At 46.3% G+C, this 14,959-nt stretch overlaps 1 protein-coding gene across 1 annotated transcript in view; it reads right to left on the bottom strand.

Annotated features, from left to right (window-relative positions):
* Window positions 1–14,959, bottom strand: part of abcf2a (ATP-binding cassette, sub-family F (GCN20), member 2a) — a 67,521-nt gene that overhangs the window by 38,088 nt on the left and 14,474 nt on the right. The window contains 3 exon segments of the mRNA XM_085992197.1: window positions 5,348–5,530; window positions 6,218–6,430; window positions 9,206–9,414. Coding sequence (XP_085848323.1) covers window positions 5,348–5,530; window positions 6,218–6,430; window positions 9,206–9,377 — 568 coding nt within the window. The 5' untranslated portion in view covers window positions 9,378–9,414.

Below are 14,959 nucleotides of genomic sequence, written 5' to 3'. Positions count from 1 at the left end.
GTAAAGTTAAGGCACATGGGATTGGGGGCAAGGTACTGACTTGGATAAAGAACTGGTTGGCAGACAAGAAGCAAAGAGTTGGAATAAACAGGTCTTTTTCCGAGTGGCAGGCAGTGACTAGTGGGGTACCGCAGGGATCGGTCCTAGGACGCCAGCTATTCACAATATATATATCTATAAATGATCTAGATGAGGGAACTAGGTGTAATATCTCCAAGTTTGCAGACGACACAAAGCTGGGTGGGCGTGTGTGCTGTGAGGAGGATGCAGAGAAACTCCAGTATGATTTGGACAGGTTGGGCGACTGGGCAGAAGCATGGCAGATGCAGTATAATGTGGATAAATGCGAGGTTATCCACTTTGGTGGCAAAAACAGGAAGGCAGATTATCTGAATGGCAATAGATTGGGAGAAGGGGAAGTGCAACGAGACCTGGGTGTCCTTGTGCACCAGTCGCTGAAGGTAAGCATGCAGGTGCAGCAGGTGGTTAAGAAGGCAAATGGTATGTTGGCCTTCGTAGTGAGAGGGTTCGAGTACAGGAACAAGGATGTCTTGCTGCAGTTGTACAGGGCCTTGGTGAGACCACACCTTGAGTATTGTGCGCAGTTTTGGTCGCCTTATCGGAGGAAGGATGTTCTTGCCATGGAGGGAGTGCAGCGAAGATTCACCAGACTGATACCTGGGATGGCAGGAATAACGTATGAGGAGAGATTGGGTCGATTGGGCTTACACTCGCTGGAGTTTAGAAGAATGAGAGGGGATCTCATTGAAACTTATAAAATTCTAACAGGACTAGACAGACTAGATGCAGGAAGGATGTTCCCGATGGCGGGGGAGTCCAGAACCAGGGGTCACAGTCTAAGGATAAGGGGTAAGCCATTTAGGACAGAGATGAGGAGGAATTTCTTCACCCAGAGAGTGGTGAACCTGTGGAATTCTCTACCACAGAAGGCAGTGGAGGCCAATTCATTAAATATATTCAAGAAGGAGTTGGATATATTCCTTAATTAAGGCTAAAGGGATCAAGGGGTATAGGGAGAAGGCAGGGACAGGGTACTGAATTTGGATGATCAGCCATGATCTCATTGAATGGCCTGCTCCTACCTTCTATGTTTCCATGTTTCATCCGCAAACTTGGATGAAGGGATCGAGTGTAATGTAGCCAAGTCATTAATGTAGATTGTAACTAGTTGGGGCCCCAGCACCGATCTCTGTGGCACCCCACTAGTTACCGTTTGCCAACCAGAAAATGACCCATTTATCCCAACTCTCTGCTTTCTGTTAGTTAGCCAATTCTCTATCCAGGCTAATATATTACCCCCAATCTGTGAGCTCTTATCTTATGCAGTAACCTTTTATGTGGCACCTTATCGAATGCCGTCTGGAAATCTAAATACACCACATCCACTGGCTCACCCTTTGTCCACCCTGCTTGTTACATCCTCAAAGAACTCGAACAAATTTGTTAAACATGATTTCCCTTTCATAAAATCATGCTGACTTTGTTTGACTGCAGTATGTTTTTCTAAATGCCCTGCTACTGCTTCCTTAATGAAGGACTCCAGCATTTTCCCAACGACAGATGTTAGGCCAACTGGTCTATAGTTTCCTGCTTTCGGTCTCCCTCCTTTCTTAAATAGGGGTGTTAGGTTAGCGGTTTTCCAATCCGCTGGGACCTCTCCAGAGTCCAGGGAATTTTGGTATATTGCAACCAATGCATCCACTATCTCTGCAGCCACTTCTTTTAAGACCCTGGGATGCAGGCCATCTGGTCCAGGGGACTTGTCGTCTTTTAGTCCCATTATTTTACCGAGTACTATTTCCTTAGTGATGGTGATTGTCTTTAGTTCCCCACTACCTGTGGCCCCTTGATTATCCATTATTGGGATATTGTTAGTGTCTTCTGCAGTGAAGACAGATGCAAAATATTTGTTCAGAGTCTCTGCCATTTCCCCGTTCCCCATTATTAATTCCCCAGTCTCATCCTCTAAAGGACCAACGTTTACTTTAGCTACCCTCTTCCTTTTTATATACCTGTAGAAGCTCTTACTATCTGTTTTAATGTTTCTTGCCAGCTTACTCTCATAATTCATCATCTCTCTCATTTTTTGTGTCATCCTCAGCTGCTTTTTAAAATTTCCCAATCCTCTGGTCTCCCACCAATCTTGGCAACATCGTATGCCTTCGTTTTCAATTTGATACCATCCTTTACTTCCTTAGTTAGCCACGGAGGGTTAGTAAGGAGACCAAAACTGCACACACTACTCCAGGTGTGGTCTCACCAAGGCCCTGTATAACTGTAGTAAGACATCCTTGCTCCTGTACTCAAATCCTCTTGCAATGAAGGCCAACATACCATTTGCCTTCCTAACTGCTTGCAACACCTGCATGTTTGCTTTCAGTGACTGGTGTACAAGGACACCCAGGTCCCTTTGTACATCAACATTTCCCAATCTATCACCATTTAAATAATACTCTGCCTTTCTGTTTTTCCTACCAAAGTGGATAACTTCACATTTATCCACGTTATACTGCACCTGCCATGTATTTGCCCACTCACTCAACTTGTCTAAATCACCTTGAAGCCTCTTTGCATCCTCCTCACAACTCACAATCCCACCTAGTTTCGTGTCGTCAGCAAACTTGGAAATATTACATTTGGCTCCCTCATCCAAATCATTGATATATATTGTGAATAGCTGGGGCCCAAGCACTGAACCCTGCGGTACCCCACTAGTCACCGCCTGCCACCCCGAAAAAGACCCATTTATTCCTACTCTCTGTTTCCGGTCTGTTAACCAATTTTCAATCCATGCCAGTATATTACCCCCAATCCCATGTGCTTTCCCTTTCATAAATCCATGTTGACTTTGTCTAATCCCGTTGATGTTTTCTAAGTGTCCTGTTATCACATCCTTTATAATAGACTCTAGCATTTTCCCTACTACTGATGTTAGGCTAACTGGTCTGTAGTACCCGGTTTTCTCTCTCCCTCCTTTTTTAAATAGTGGGATTACATTTGCCACCCTCCAATCAGCAGGAACTGTTCCATTGTCTATAGAATTTTGGAAGTTGACACCAATGCATCCATTATTTCCATGGCTACCTCTTTTAGTACTCTGTGATGCCGATTATCAGATCCTGGGGATTTATCAGCTTTCAGTCCCATTAATTTCTCCAGCACTATTTTTTTACTAATACTAATTTCCTTTAATTCCTCCTTCTCACTAGACACTTGGTTCCCTCGCATTTCTGGGAAGTTATTTGTGTCCTCTTCCGTGAAGACAGAACCAAAGTATTTGTTTAATTGCTCAGCCATTTCCTTGTTCCCCATTATAAATTCCCCCGTTTCTGACTGTAAGGGACGTACATTTGTTTTCACTAATCTTTTTCTTTTTACATACTTGTAAAAGCTTTTACAATCCGCTTTTATGTTCCTTGCAAGTTTACTCGTACTCTATTTTTCCCCTCTTAATCAATCTCTTGGTCCTTTTTTGCTAAATTCTAAACTGCTCCCAATCCTCAGGCTTGCTACTTTATATGACTCCTCTTTAGATCTAATACTATCCTTAATTTCTTTTGTTAGCCATGGTTAGGCTGCTTTTCCTTTTGTGTTTTTGTGCCAGAAAGGAATGTGTAACTGTTGCAATTCATGCATTCGTTCCTTAAATGTTAGCCATTGCCTATCCACCGTCATGCCTTTTAATGAAGCTCCCCAATCGATCATAGCCAACTCACTCCTCATACCTTCGTAGTTTCCTTTGTTTAGATTTAGGACCCTAACTTCGGATTGGACTTCTTCACTTTCCATCTTAATGAAGAATTCTATCACGTTATGGTCACTCTTCCCTAAAGGACCCCGCACAACAAGATTATTAATTAACCCCTTCTCATTCGTTTACTTGCCTTAGAGGCACTGCAACAAACGTTCACTAGATTGATTCCTGGGATGAGAGGGTTGTCCGAGGAGAGATCGAGTCAAATGGGCCTATATTCTCTGGAGTTTAGAAGAATGAGAGGTGATCTTATTGAAATAAGATTCTGAGGGGGATTGACAGGATAGATGCAGAGAGGTTGTTTCCCCTGGCTGGAGTGTCTAGAACTAGGGGGCATAGTCTCAGGATAAGGGGTCGGCCATTTAAAAGAAAAGACAGACTTGTATTTCTATAGCACCTTTTACTACCACCGGACGTCTGAAAGCGCTTTACAGCCAATGATGCACTTTTGGACTGTAGTCACTGTTGTAATGTGGGAAATTTAAGACTGAGACAAGGAGGAATTTCTTCAGAGGGTTGTGAATCTTTGGAATTCTCTACCCCAGAGGGCTGTGGATGCTCAGCTGGAAAGGAAAGTGAAGTTGAGGTTGAAGATCAGCCATGATCTCATTGAAGGGTGGAGTAGGCGCAAGGGGCCATATGGCCTAGTCCTGCTTATAAACTTACAACATTCTGACAGGACTGGACAGACTAGATGCAGGAAGGATGTTCCCGATGGTCGGGGAGTCCAGAACCAGGGGTCACAGTCTAAAGATAAGGGGTAAGCCATTTAGGACAGAAATGAGGAGGAATTTCTTCACCCAGAGAGTGGTGAACCTGTGGAATTCTCGACCACAGAAGGCAGTAGAGGCCAATACATTACATATATTCAAGGAGTTGGATATATTTCTTAAGGCTAAAGGGATCAAGGGATATGGGGAGAAAGCAGGGACCGGGTACTGAATTTAGATGATCAGCCATGATCGCATTGAATGGTGGAGCAGGCTTGAGGGGCCGAATGGCCTACTCCTGCTCCTATCTTCTATGTTTCTATGTATGTTTCTATATTCCTAATTCTTACATTCACTCGTACATCTGTGCCTAGTCATTGCTGGTCCCCAACACATTTACAAAGGGCCCTCCCAGCGCAGTGCTACAAGTTTGGGAAGCAGAGATAGTCGGAGCAAGAGTTATAGTGCCATGGGGGAAAAAGGGGGAGATTACAAGACGCTGCATTAACACAGCCAGCTCACACTGTAAATGCAGACACAGGAATTCATAAATGGAAATGTTGACACAGAAGTGTGGCAATGGGGAGTAAGGCTCTGTAGACTAAGATTTTTTACATGATATATGGATGGAGAAAGGGCAGAGATGAAAAAGAGAGGTGCCATGGCTAACAAAGGAGCAGACTGACACACGCTCCGCTCCACCACCCCCCTCCCCAGAACATGTCACAGGCATCAGACTTCGATTAAACCACCGGCCCGTTCACTTTTCCTTTGAAGTGCCAAAGACCAACTTTAACCCATCCTTCAGAACTCAAAACCACAGCCAATACAGAATCTAGACAGGAAAGCAGCGGATAGTTACAGTCTTCATGGGCCAGACGCTCCGCCTCTTTCTCCAGCTCGATGCGCTCCTTGTCAACCTCAACCACACAATCGAGAGGCGTTTTGTCACTGGGCGGCATCTCCCGTGTCAGATGGTAAATGTCAATGTGTTCCGGTATTGGCAACTCCCGGTGACCCAGAGCAGACAGCAGCATGGACTTACCTAGAGAGAGAGAGAGAGAGAGAGAGAGAGAGAGAGAAGACAGACACAGACACATTAGCACCAATGAGGATCAAGGACCAGTCTCTACATCCCCCGCCCCACATGCTGTGGCCAATCTTCTGGCTCCCTTTTACTAGAAGGCACAAAAGATTAACATGTATTCTGCAAAAGCATCTCTTAGGCTTCATTCAATGGGAGCCCCAGTGTCTGCCGTGGTTTAGATGGACTGGGAAGACCAGGATGTTTACAAGCTCCATCCCTTAGGACCCAGTACAATTCACAAAATCCAGCTAGGACAGTGATGGCCAATTCAATGGTCTAGAAAAGTCCCGCCAAATCCCAGACTCACTGGCCTGAACGCTGAACATCTCGTGTGTTCTAGTCACTGTGCCAAACTGTGCTGCCCACTTGGGGCTCCCTGTGCCCAGTCAGTGATAGACATGGGCCAACAGCCCTCTCCCAACAGTTGATCACACATCACTGCCAGGGCCCTGATTAGACAAGCGGGATACCCATCACATTCCTGCTACTTTTGAAAGGACTTCACAAAATGCGCTCTCAGAACTAAGGAGGAAAAGCAAGCATTAAACCCAGTACAGCAGCTGTCAACTCCCCAAATGTTTCAGGGTTGTAAACTTGAGAACCTTTAGGCGTCTGCCCTTGCCCGCTGAGCATGTGCGGCCTTACCAGCGCCGTTGAGACCAATCAGCCCGTAACGCCGGCCTGTATTCAGCTCCAGCTTGGTGTCGCTCAGCAGCTCCTGACCGTGAAACGTGAGCGACAGGTTAATGATGTGAACATCCGTACTGTTGGGGTGTGAGGCCAGCACCCCCGTGACTGCTCGGGCTGCCGCTTTCTTCAGCTCAAAGTCATCCAGCTCGCTGGTAATCTGAGCCAGTCCTGTGGAAGGAGAAATCGTGTCACAATACAGGGGCATGGAGGAGAGCAATCAAATGAGGCAGTGAAGGAAGGACAGCAAGACACGCAGCACAAGAGTTTGTAGAGAGGATTCCATTCAGCACAAGAATCCCACAGGAGTCAAATTGGTGGTCAATGTAGTTCTTAGTGAACATGATGTCATGAACTGGAGGATTTCTGCTTGTTAAATGACATTAGTGAGCATGGCATCGGAGTCTACAGCACAGAAACAGGCCATTCGGCCCCACTGCTCTGTGCTGGTGTTTATACTCCACACCAGCCTCCTCCCACCCCTCTCCATCTCACCCCCATCACCATATCCTTCTATTCCTTTCTCCCTCATTTGTTTATCTAGCTTCCCCTTAAATTAATCTGCGCTATTCACCTCAAGTTCCACATTCTCACCACTCTCTGGGTAAAGAAGTTTCTCCTGAATTCCCTATTGGATTTATTAGTGACTGTCTTCTATTTATACACACTAGTTTTAGATTCCCCCACAAGTGGAAACATCTCTAGGTCCACCCTAACAAACCCTGTCATAGTTTGAAAGACCTCTATCAGGCCACCCCTCAGCCTTCTCTTTTCTAGAGGAAAGAGCCCCAGCCTGTTCAGTCTTTCCCAATAGGTATAACTCCTCAGTCTGGCATCATCCTTATGAATGGGTAAGCGAGACTTAGCCAGCAGTCTATCTAAATGGAAGCGCATGTTTCTGTGGCACACAATTGGCTGCAAATCAGACCAGGGCAGCAGAAGATATCTGTCCTGCGCAGATTCGCGTTGTGTCAATATCTCTCCGCGTCAGATGACGAGCCTGATTCCAAAATGTCAACTCATCTTTTCAGGTGCTGTGTATTCCCTAACCTTCAGCAATATACTGCAGTTGAAATATTGTCCTCGTGCCGCATTCTAGCTGCACATAAAACAGATTAATTTTAGATAATGCGCTCTGGTGTCACACCTTTCAAAATGAGCAAGAGTGCCTGGTGGTGAAGAATAAACTTGCTTTCATATAGCGCCTTTCACACCCACAGTATGCCCCAAAGCAATTTTGCAGTCAATGAAGTACTTTTTGAAATGTACGAACTGTTGTAATGCAATTATTAAACGTGGCAGCCAACTTGCACACAGCAAGCTCCAACAAACAGTAATATTGGTCGAGGGATAAATATTGGCAGGATATGGGGGCAATTTCCCTGCTCTTTAGTAGCCCCATATAATCTTTTGCATCCACCCAAGTGTGAAGACGGGGCCTCGGTTTAATGTCTCATCTAAAAGGCGGCACCTCCGGCAGTGCAGCACTCCCTCAGTACTGCACTGGGAGTGTCAGCCTGGATTACATCAGGTCCCCCGAGTAGGGCTTGAATATACAACCTTTTGACTCAGTGGTGAGCATGCTACCAACTGAGCCCCTGCTGACACACTGAAAATGGGCCTAATTAATCCTGGATACACCATGTCAAACACGGCAGGGCATTTCAGTTCATAGGAGACTGTTCATGGAAAGACAAGCGTGTTGGGAGAAAGCCAAAAAGCAGACCCTAAATTGGCAATTTCAATCAACACACCACAGGATGGCTGGTGTGGGCAATTGGAAAGCCAGTGTACTGATGTAGGAAGCACCCTGTAGGGACCATTGCAGCAGGAGCGTCTCTACACCCACCCTGTGCCATGCTCAACCATAGCCGTGATTGCTGGTGCTCCCAATGGTTCATCACCATTGCACTCTCGCTCTTCGTCCAGCACAATATTGAAATAGCTAAACAACTCAAAAGGCAGTGAGCCTACCCAAAATGTATGGCCCTTCAAACAGGCAAGAAGTCAGCCCCTCTTATTAAAAACATTTCTCCAGTTATGGAACCTGTGCGACTGTCATTAAAAGATTTTATTTTAAGTTAGTGCACTGCAGGAGCACGTGCAGCTGGCTTTTAGATTTTTCACATTGTGGTGTTACGATGCTGTGAAACAGCGAGTTACCGGTGGGAATGATCACGGCAGTCACCAATTTCTTGCATAAATAAATAAATAAATAAATGGCAGCACATCCGGTAGTAGAATTTGGCGAATAGCTCCGTACACAAGGCTGACCCAACACTCAGTTCAGAGACTTACAGGTGGAAACGTACAGCAGGGCACCAGTGGTGGTTCAATCTCCACGCCATCTGATGGATTCTCCTTTCTACAGGACAATTCTGCTGCGAGTCAGAGTTAATCTGCAGTGACACGAACCTCACACCCTTCCTTCAGAGCAATTTCAGGTTTCACCGACAGGCAGCCATTACTATACAGTACTTGTTATTTGAGAGAGAGACAGGACAAGAGGGCAGGTTCAGCATTGCTTACCAGTTCACCTGAACCCAGTTAAATGTAAATTAAATTTTTTCCATTTGAAATACTTCTCGCTTTACCTCAAGTAACAAGATCAGCAGGTGAGGGAGGACATTCTGTCACTCTTGGGTCATCCATCCAGAAAGACCCTGCGCTCGCCACACTGCAGCAGCTAGTTTAAATGATCAAATGGTCTTGCTTCTACAGCACCATCTGGGCGACTGCTCACTGCGCTGCCTGACCAGCAGTTCCAAATTTTACTGGTTTGATCTCTCTCTCCTTGTACAAATATCAGACTTCGCTCTGGAGTTACAGGATACTCGTGCAATGCAGCGAGAGGGGGCGGGCGCCTGTCTGCACCGGTGCAGGGGACACTGGCAGAGTCCCTTCACAGAGGGAGACGCTGGGCGCCGCCGCAATTAAAGCCCGTACCTGCATCGTGAACAGAAGAGCCGTTGATCTGCGGCCTTTCAGAATTCTCCACTTCGTCTGCGCCGAGGTCACCATTTTCCTCAGACCCGTCTGCGGCCTTGGGCTTACGCTGACGAGCTTTCGCGGCTTCCTTCTTCTTGGCTGCCTTTTTCTTGGCCAGGTCGGAAGGCATGGCTGTTGGTTAGTTTGTGCTGCAGTGGAAGTAGAACCTGTGAAAACATGAAACACACTTATTAAGGGAAGGGGTTTGATTTTTAATCCCGGGGCTTTCACACAATGCCAGCGATTTCCATGCACTGTCCCCACTCTTGCCCCGCAACAGCAGCAATCGGTCTCCTGTGTAAATCAGAGACTTCAAATGCAAACATGCGGAGCGGAGCCAGCGACGCACACAGAATTAGACCGAAACCAGCAGCACTTCCCAACACTGTGAGGCTGAACCCGACTGCTCACAACCGTGGCATCCCATCTGACCAAGCTGAACTTCCAACCCCATATCCTCCATCGCCAAGGCCGCCTGCTTCCACCTCCACAACATCGCCCGTCTCCGCTCATGCCTCAACTCATCTGCTGCTGAAACCCTCATCCAGGTTACCTCCAGACTCGACTATTCCACCGCTCTCCTGGCCAGTCTCCCAGCTTCCACCCTCCAAAAACCGGAGTTCATCCAAAACTCTGCTGCCCCATATCCTAACTCGCACCGAGTCCCGTTCACCCATCACCGACATTGCTCACTGATCTACATTGGCTCCCGCTCCAGCAACGCCTCGCATTTAAAATTCACATCCTTGTGTTTAAATCCCTTCATGACCTCGCCCCCTTCCTCACCTCTGTAACCTCCTCCAGCCCTACAAGATCTCTGCGCTCCTCCAATTCTGGCCTCATGCGCATCCCCGATTTTCTTCGCTCCACCATTGGCAGCTATGCCATCAATAGTCTAGGCGTTAAAATCTGGAATTCCCTCTTTAAAGCTCTCTGCCTCTATTCTCCTTAAAACCTACCCCTCTGACTGAGCTTTTGGGCACTTGTCCCAATATCTCATGTGGCTCGGCGCCTGATTTTGTTTGATAATCGCTTCCGTTGAAGTGCCTTGGGGCGTTTTGCTATGTTAAAGGCGCTATATAAATGCAAGTTGTTGCTGATCCTCAACTTGAGCAGTAATCCTAATCCCATGTGCCTTTACCCCCTTTCTTCAACCATTGATCTAACCGCTTCGCAAGTGTTGACATTCAATCGCCAGCCTCATAACTTGCTGTGTAAAAAACGCTTCTCCCGCTGCCAGATCTAAACCTCTTGCGTTTAATCCTTATACAAAAGCAAAACACTGCGGATGCTGGAAATCAGAAATAAAAACAGAAAATGCTGGAAATACTCAGCAGGTCAGGCAGCATCTGTGGAGAGAGAAACAGAGCTAACGTTTCAGGTCGATGACCCTTCGTCGTTCTGATGCTGCCTGACCTGCTGAGTATTTCCAGCATTTTCTGTTTTTATTTGCGTTTAATTCTTGTTCAGACCACTGGGAACAAGTCCTTTTCTATCTACCCTGTCCCATCCCTTTCGTAATCTTACAAAATCACCCCTTTATATTAGCATGGAGAGAAGATTGGTTAACACACAGAAAGAGCCGGGAGAAATGGGTCATTGTCTGGTTGGCAGGCTGTAACTAGTGGGGTGCCGCAAGGATCAGTGCTTGGCCTCAGTTATTTACAATCTATATTAGTGACCTAGATGAAGGGGCCGAGTGTAATGTAGCCAAGTTTGCTGATGATACAAAGCTAGGTCGGACAGTAAGCTGTGAGGAGACCACAAAGAGGTGGCAGATGGAGTATAATGTAGGGAAATGTGAGGTTATTCACTTTGGTAGGAAGAATAGAAAAACAGAATATTTTTAAATGGTGAGAAACTTTCAAATGTTGGTGTTGAGAGAGATTTGGGTGTCCTCGTGCAAGAAACACAGAAAGCTAGCCTGCAGGTACAGCAAGCAATAAGGAAGGCAAATGGCATGTTGGCCTTTATTGCAAGGGGGTTGGAGTATAAGAGTAAGGAAGTCTTGCTCCAATTGTACAGGGCCTTGGTGAGACCACACCTGGAGTACTGGGCAGTCCTGGTCTCCTTATCTAAGGAAGGATATACTTGCCTTGGAGGCGGTGCAACGAAGGTTCACTAGATTGATTCCTGGGATGAGAGGGCTGTCCTATGATGAGAGATTGAGTAGAATGGGCCGATACTCTCTGGCGTTTAGAAGAATGAGAGGTGATCTCATTGAAACATATAAGATTCTGAAGGGGATTGACAGGGTAGATGCTGAGAGGTTGTTTCCCCCTGGCTGGAGAGTCTAGAACCAGGGGACATAGTCTCAGGATAAGGGGTCGGACATTTAGGACTGAGATGAGGAGGAATTTCTTCACTCAGAGGGTTGTGAATCTTTGGAATTCTCTGCCACAATGTGGATGCTGAGTCTTTGAGTATATTCAAGGCTGAGATCGATAGATGTTTGGACTCTAGGGGAATCGAGGGATATGGAGATCAGGCGGGAAAGTGGAGTTGAGGTCGAAGATCAGCCATGATCTTATTGAATGGCAGTGCAGGCTCGAGAGGCCGAATGGCCGACTCCTGCTCCTAATTTTTACGTTATGTTCTTGTATTATGTCTTCTGTACGAATAAAACCAGCCCTAACGTTTCAAGAATTCAGCGTGCTGGCCCATTTGCAGACTTAACATGACCATGAAACCCGCCAGATTGTCACAGAATCCCAACTGGGTCACTAACGCCCTTCAGGGAAGTGAAGCTGCTGCCCTGACCCAGCCCGGTGTACACGTGACTCCAGTCCTACACTATGTGGCGGATTCTCTCAGGGCAACAAGGGATAGGCAATAAACGGAGCCTTTGCTGCCTCACTGAAACCCAGAGCAGCAGTAATAAAATAAAACCACAATGCCATTGCTGGGATCCAGGTAACTGGGGCTGAAGCAGGACCCTGCCACCAGAAAACGTTGGAGAAATAGTCTCCCTCGTCTTTAATCGCCGCTGCCCTAATCCAGTTTGCCAACAGCCAGGAGCAGAAAATAGCCGAGACTAGCCAAATGGTGAAGTCACCGTTAACAGCTAGCCATTACCTGCTGGGTATACCTGCGATATTCCTTTCTGTAAAAAGGACATCACAATAACCTCAAAAAGCAATACTGAGAATATAAACTGCCATGTTAGGGAGGAGAAAATTATAAAAAGCACCGATAACAATGAAACTGTAAAAAAAAGTTTTAAAAAAAAGAAAGCAGTGAAGAGGAGACCCGGAAACCCTACTGAAGATCGGGGCCTCCCCGTACACTGCACTCAGCACCCACACTTCACCTGGCTCGCTTTCCCAGGGGATCCAATGCAACATTGAGTCATAAAAAATACCTGTTTGCCAAGTTTAAGCTGTGACTACGGCACGAATCGCCCAAGCACAAACAGGGTGGGGGCAGAAGGAAGCAGCCTCGGCTGGAGGGGGACAGGGCAAGGTGACTCGACGCATTCCACGATTACTGTGACCCCATCAGGCTCTTACTAGATCGTTGTGACAAACGCAATATTCTGCATTCACATGTAATCTGAACACTAACTGACGCAGAATTACATTTTACATTCTACAAGTTACTATTTGTTCACGATATGGGATCGTGGGCAAGGCTGGCATTTATTGCCCATCCCCAGTGTTCCAGAGGTGGTGATGGGACTGCTCCATAAACCATTGCAGTCCTTGTGGAGAGAGCTTCCACAATGCTGCTGTTAGGTAGGGACTTCCGAGATTCTGACCCAGTGATGATGGGATGGCAATGTGCCCAGGTCAGGGTGGTGTTCCCACGACTTTGCTGCTCCTCTTCTTGGCAGTACAGGGCACAGGGAGGGAGACGTGGGCTGACAAGCGGCAGGTAACATTTGTGTCACCTGTGTGCCAGGTAATGATCATTTCAAACACGATCAATGGTCCATTCGAGACCCCCATGGTACATTCCTCCCTCAAAACCCAAACAAATAACACGTTCTGCTGATTGGGGAATCTTGCTCATACAGCATTGTTGCCACATTCAATGCACTGTTCTATGAAACTCTGAGACACTTCTGAATTTAGAGATAAATGCTATATAAATATTTGTTTCACTGTTTAAACAAACATCATTTGGGGAATTAATAATGGGGAACTGGGAAATGCCAGAGACTCTGAAGCATCTGTCTTCACTGTAGAAGACACTAACAATATCCCAATAATGGATAATCAAGGGGCCCACAGGGAGTGGGGAACTAAAGACAATCACTATCACTAAGGAAATAGTACTCGGTAAAATAATGGGAATAAAAGACGACAAGACCCCTGGACCAGATGGCCTGCATCCCAGGGTCTTAAAAGAAGTGGCTGCAGAGATAGTGGATGCGTTGGTTGCAATATACCAAAATTCCCTGGACTCTGGAGGTGTCCCAGCGGATTGGAAAACCGCAAATGTAACACCCCTATTTAAGAAAGGAGGGAGACAGAAAGCAGGAAACTGTAGACCAGTTAGCCTAACATCTGTCGTTGGGAAAATGCTGGAGTCCTTCATTAAGGAAGCAGTAGCAGGGCATTTGGAAAATCATAATTCAGTCAGGCAGAGTCAGCATGGTTTTATGAAAGGGAAATCATGTTTAACAAACTTGCTGGAGTTCTTTGAGGTGGTAACGAGCAGGACCAGTGGATGTGGTGTATTTGGATTTCCAGAAGGCATTCGATAAGGTGCCACATAAAAGGTTACTGCATAAGATAAGGGCTCACGGGGTTGGGGGTAATATATTAGCATGGATAGAGAATTGGCTAACTAACAGAAAGCAGAGAATCAGGATAAATGGGTCATTTTCCAGTTGGCAAACTGTAACTAGTGGGGTGCCACAGGGATCGGTGCTGGGGCCTCAACTATTTACAATCTATATTAATGACATGGATGAAGGGACCGAGTGTAATGTAGCCAGGTTTGCAGATGACACAAAGATGGGTGGGAAAGCAAGTTGTGTAGAGGACTCAAAGAACCTGCAAAGGGATATAGACAGGCTAAGTGAGTGGGCAAACATTTGACAGATGGAGTATAATGTGGGAAAGTGCAAAGTTATCCATTTTGGCAGGAAAAATAAAAAAGTAAATTATTTAAATGGAGAGAGATTACAAAATGCTACAGTTCAGAGGGACCTGGGGGTCCTTGTGCATGAAACACAAAAAGTTAGCATGCAGGTACAGCAAGTAATCAAAAAGGCAAATGAAATATTGGCCTTTATTTCAAGGGGGTTGGAGTATAAAAGCAGGGAAGTCCTGCTACAACTGTACAGGGTATTGGTGAGACCACACCTGGAGTACTGCGTACAGTTTTGGTCTCCTTATTTAAGGAAGGATATACTTGCATTGGAGGCAGTTCAGAGACGATTCACGAGGTTGATTCCAGAGATGAGGGGGTTGACTTATGAGGAAAGGTTGCGCAGGCTGGGCCTATACTCATTAGAAGAATGAGAGGTGATCTTATTGAAACATGTAAGACACTGAGGGGGCTCGACAGGGTAGATGCAGAGAGGATGTTTCCCCTCGTGGGGAAATCTAGAACTCGGGGGCACAGTTTTAGAATAAAGGGTTGCCCTTTTAGAACTGAGATGAGGAGGAATTTCTTCTCTCAGGGGGTCGTAAATCTGTGGAATTCTCTGCCCCAGAGAGCCGTGGAGGCTGGGTCATTAAATACATGTACGGTGGAGATAGA

Source organism: Somniosus microcephalus, chromosome 7, assembly GCF_052327205.1.
Source record: "Somniosus microcephalus isolate GS21.2 chromosome 7, FLI_Smic_1.0, whole genome shotgun sequence".
NCBI classification, from domain to species: Eukaryota; Metazoa; Chordata; class Chondrichthyes; order Squaliformes; family Somniosidae; genus Somniosus; species Somniosus microcephalus.
Note: the sequence above shows the minus strand (reverse complement) of the source record. Positions and strands in the feature narration are given on the sequence as shown.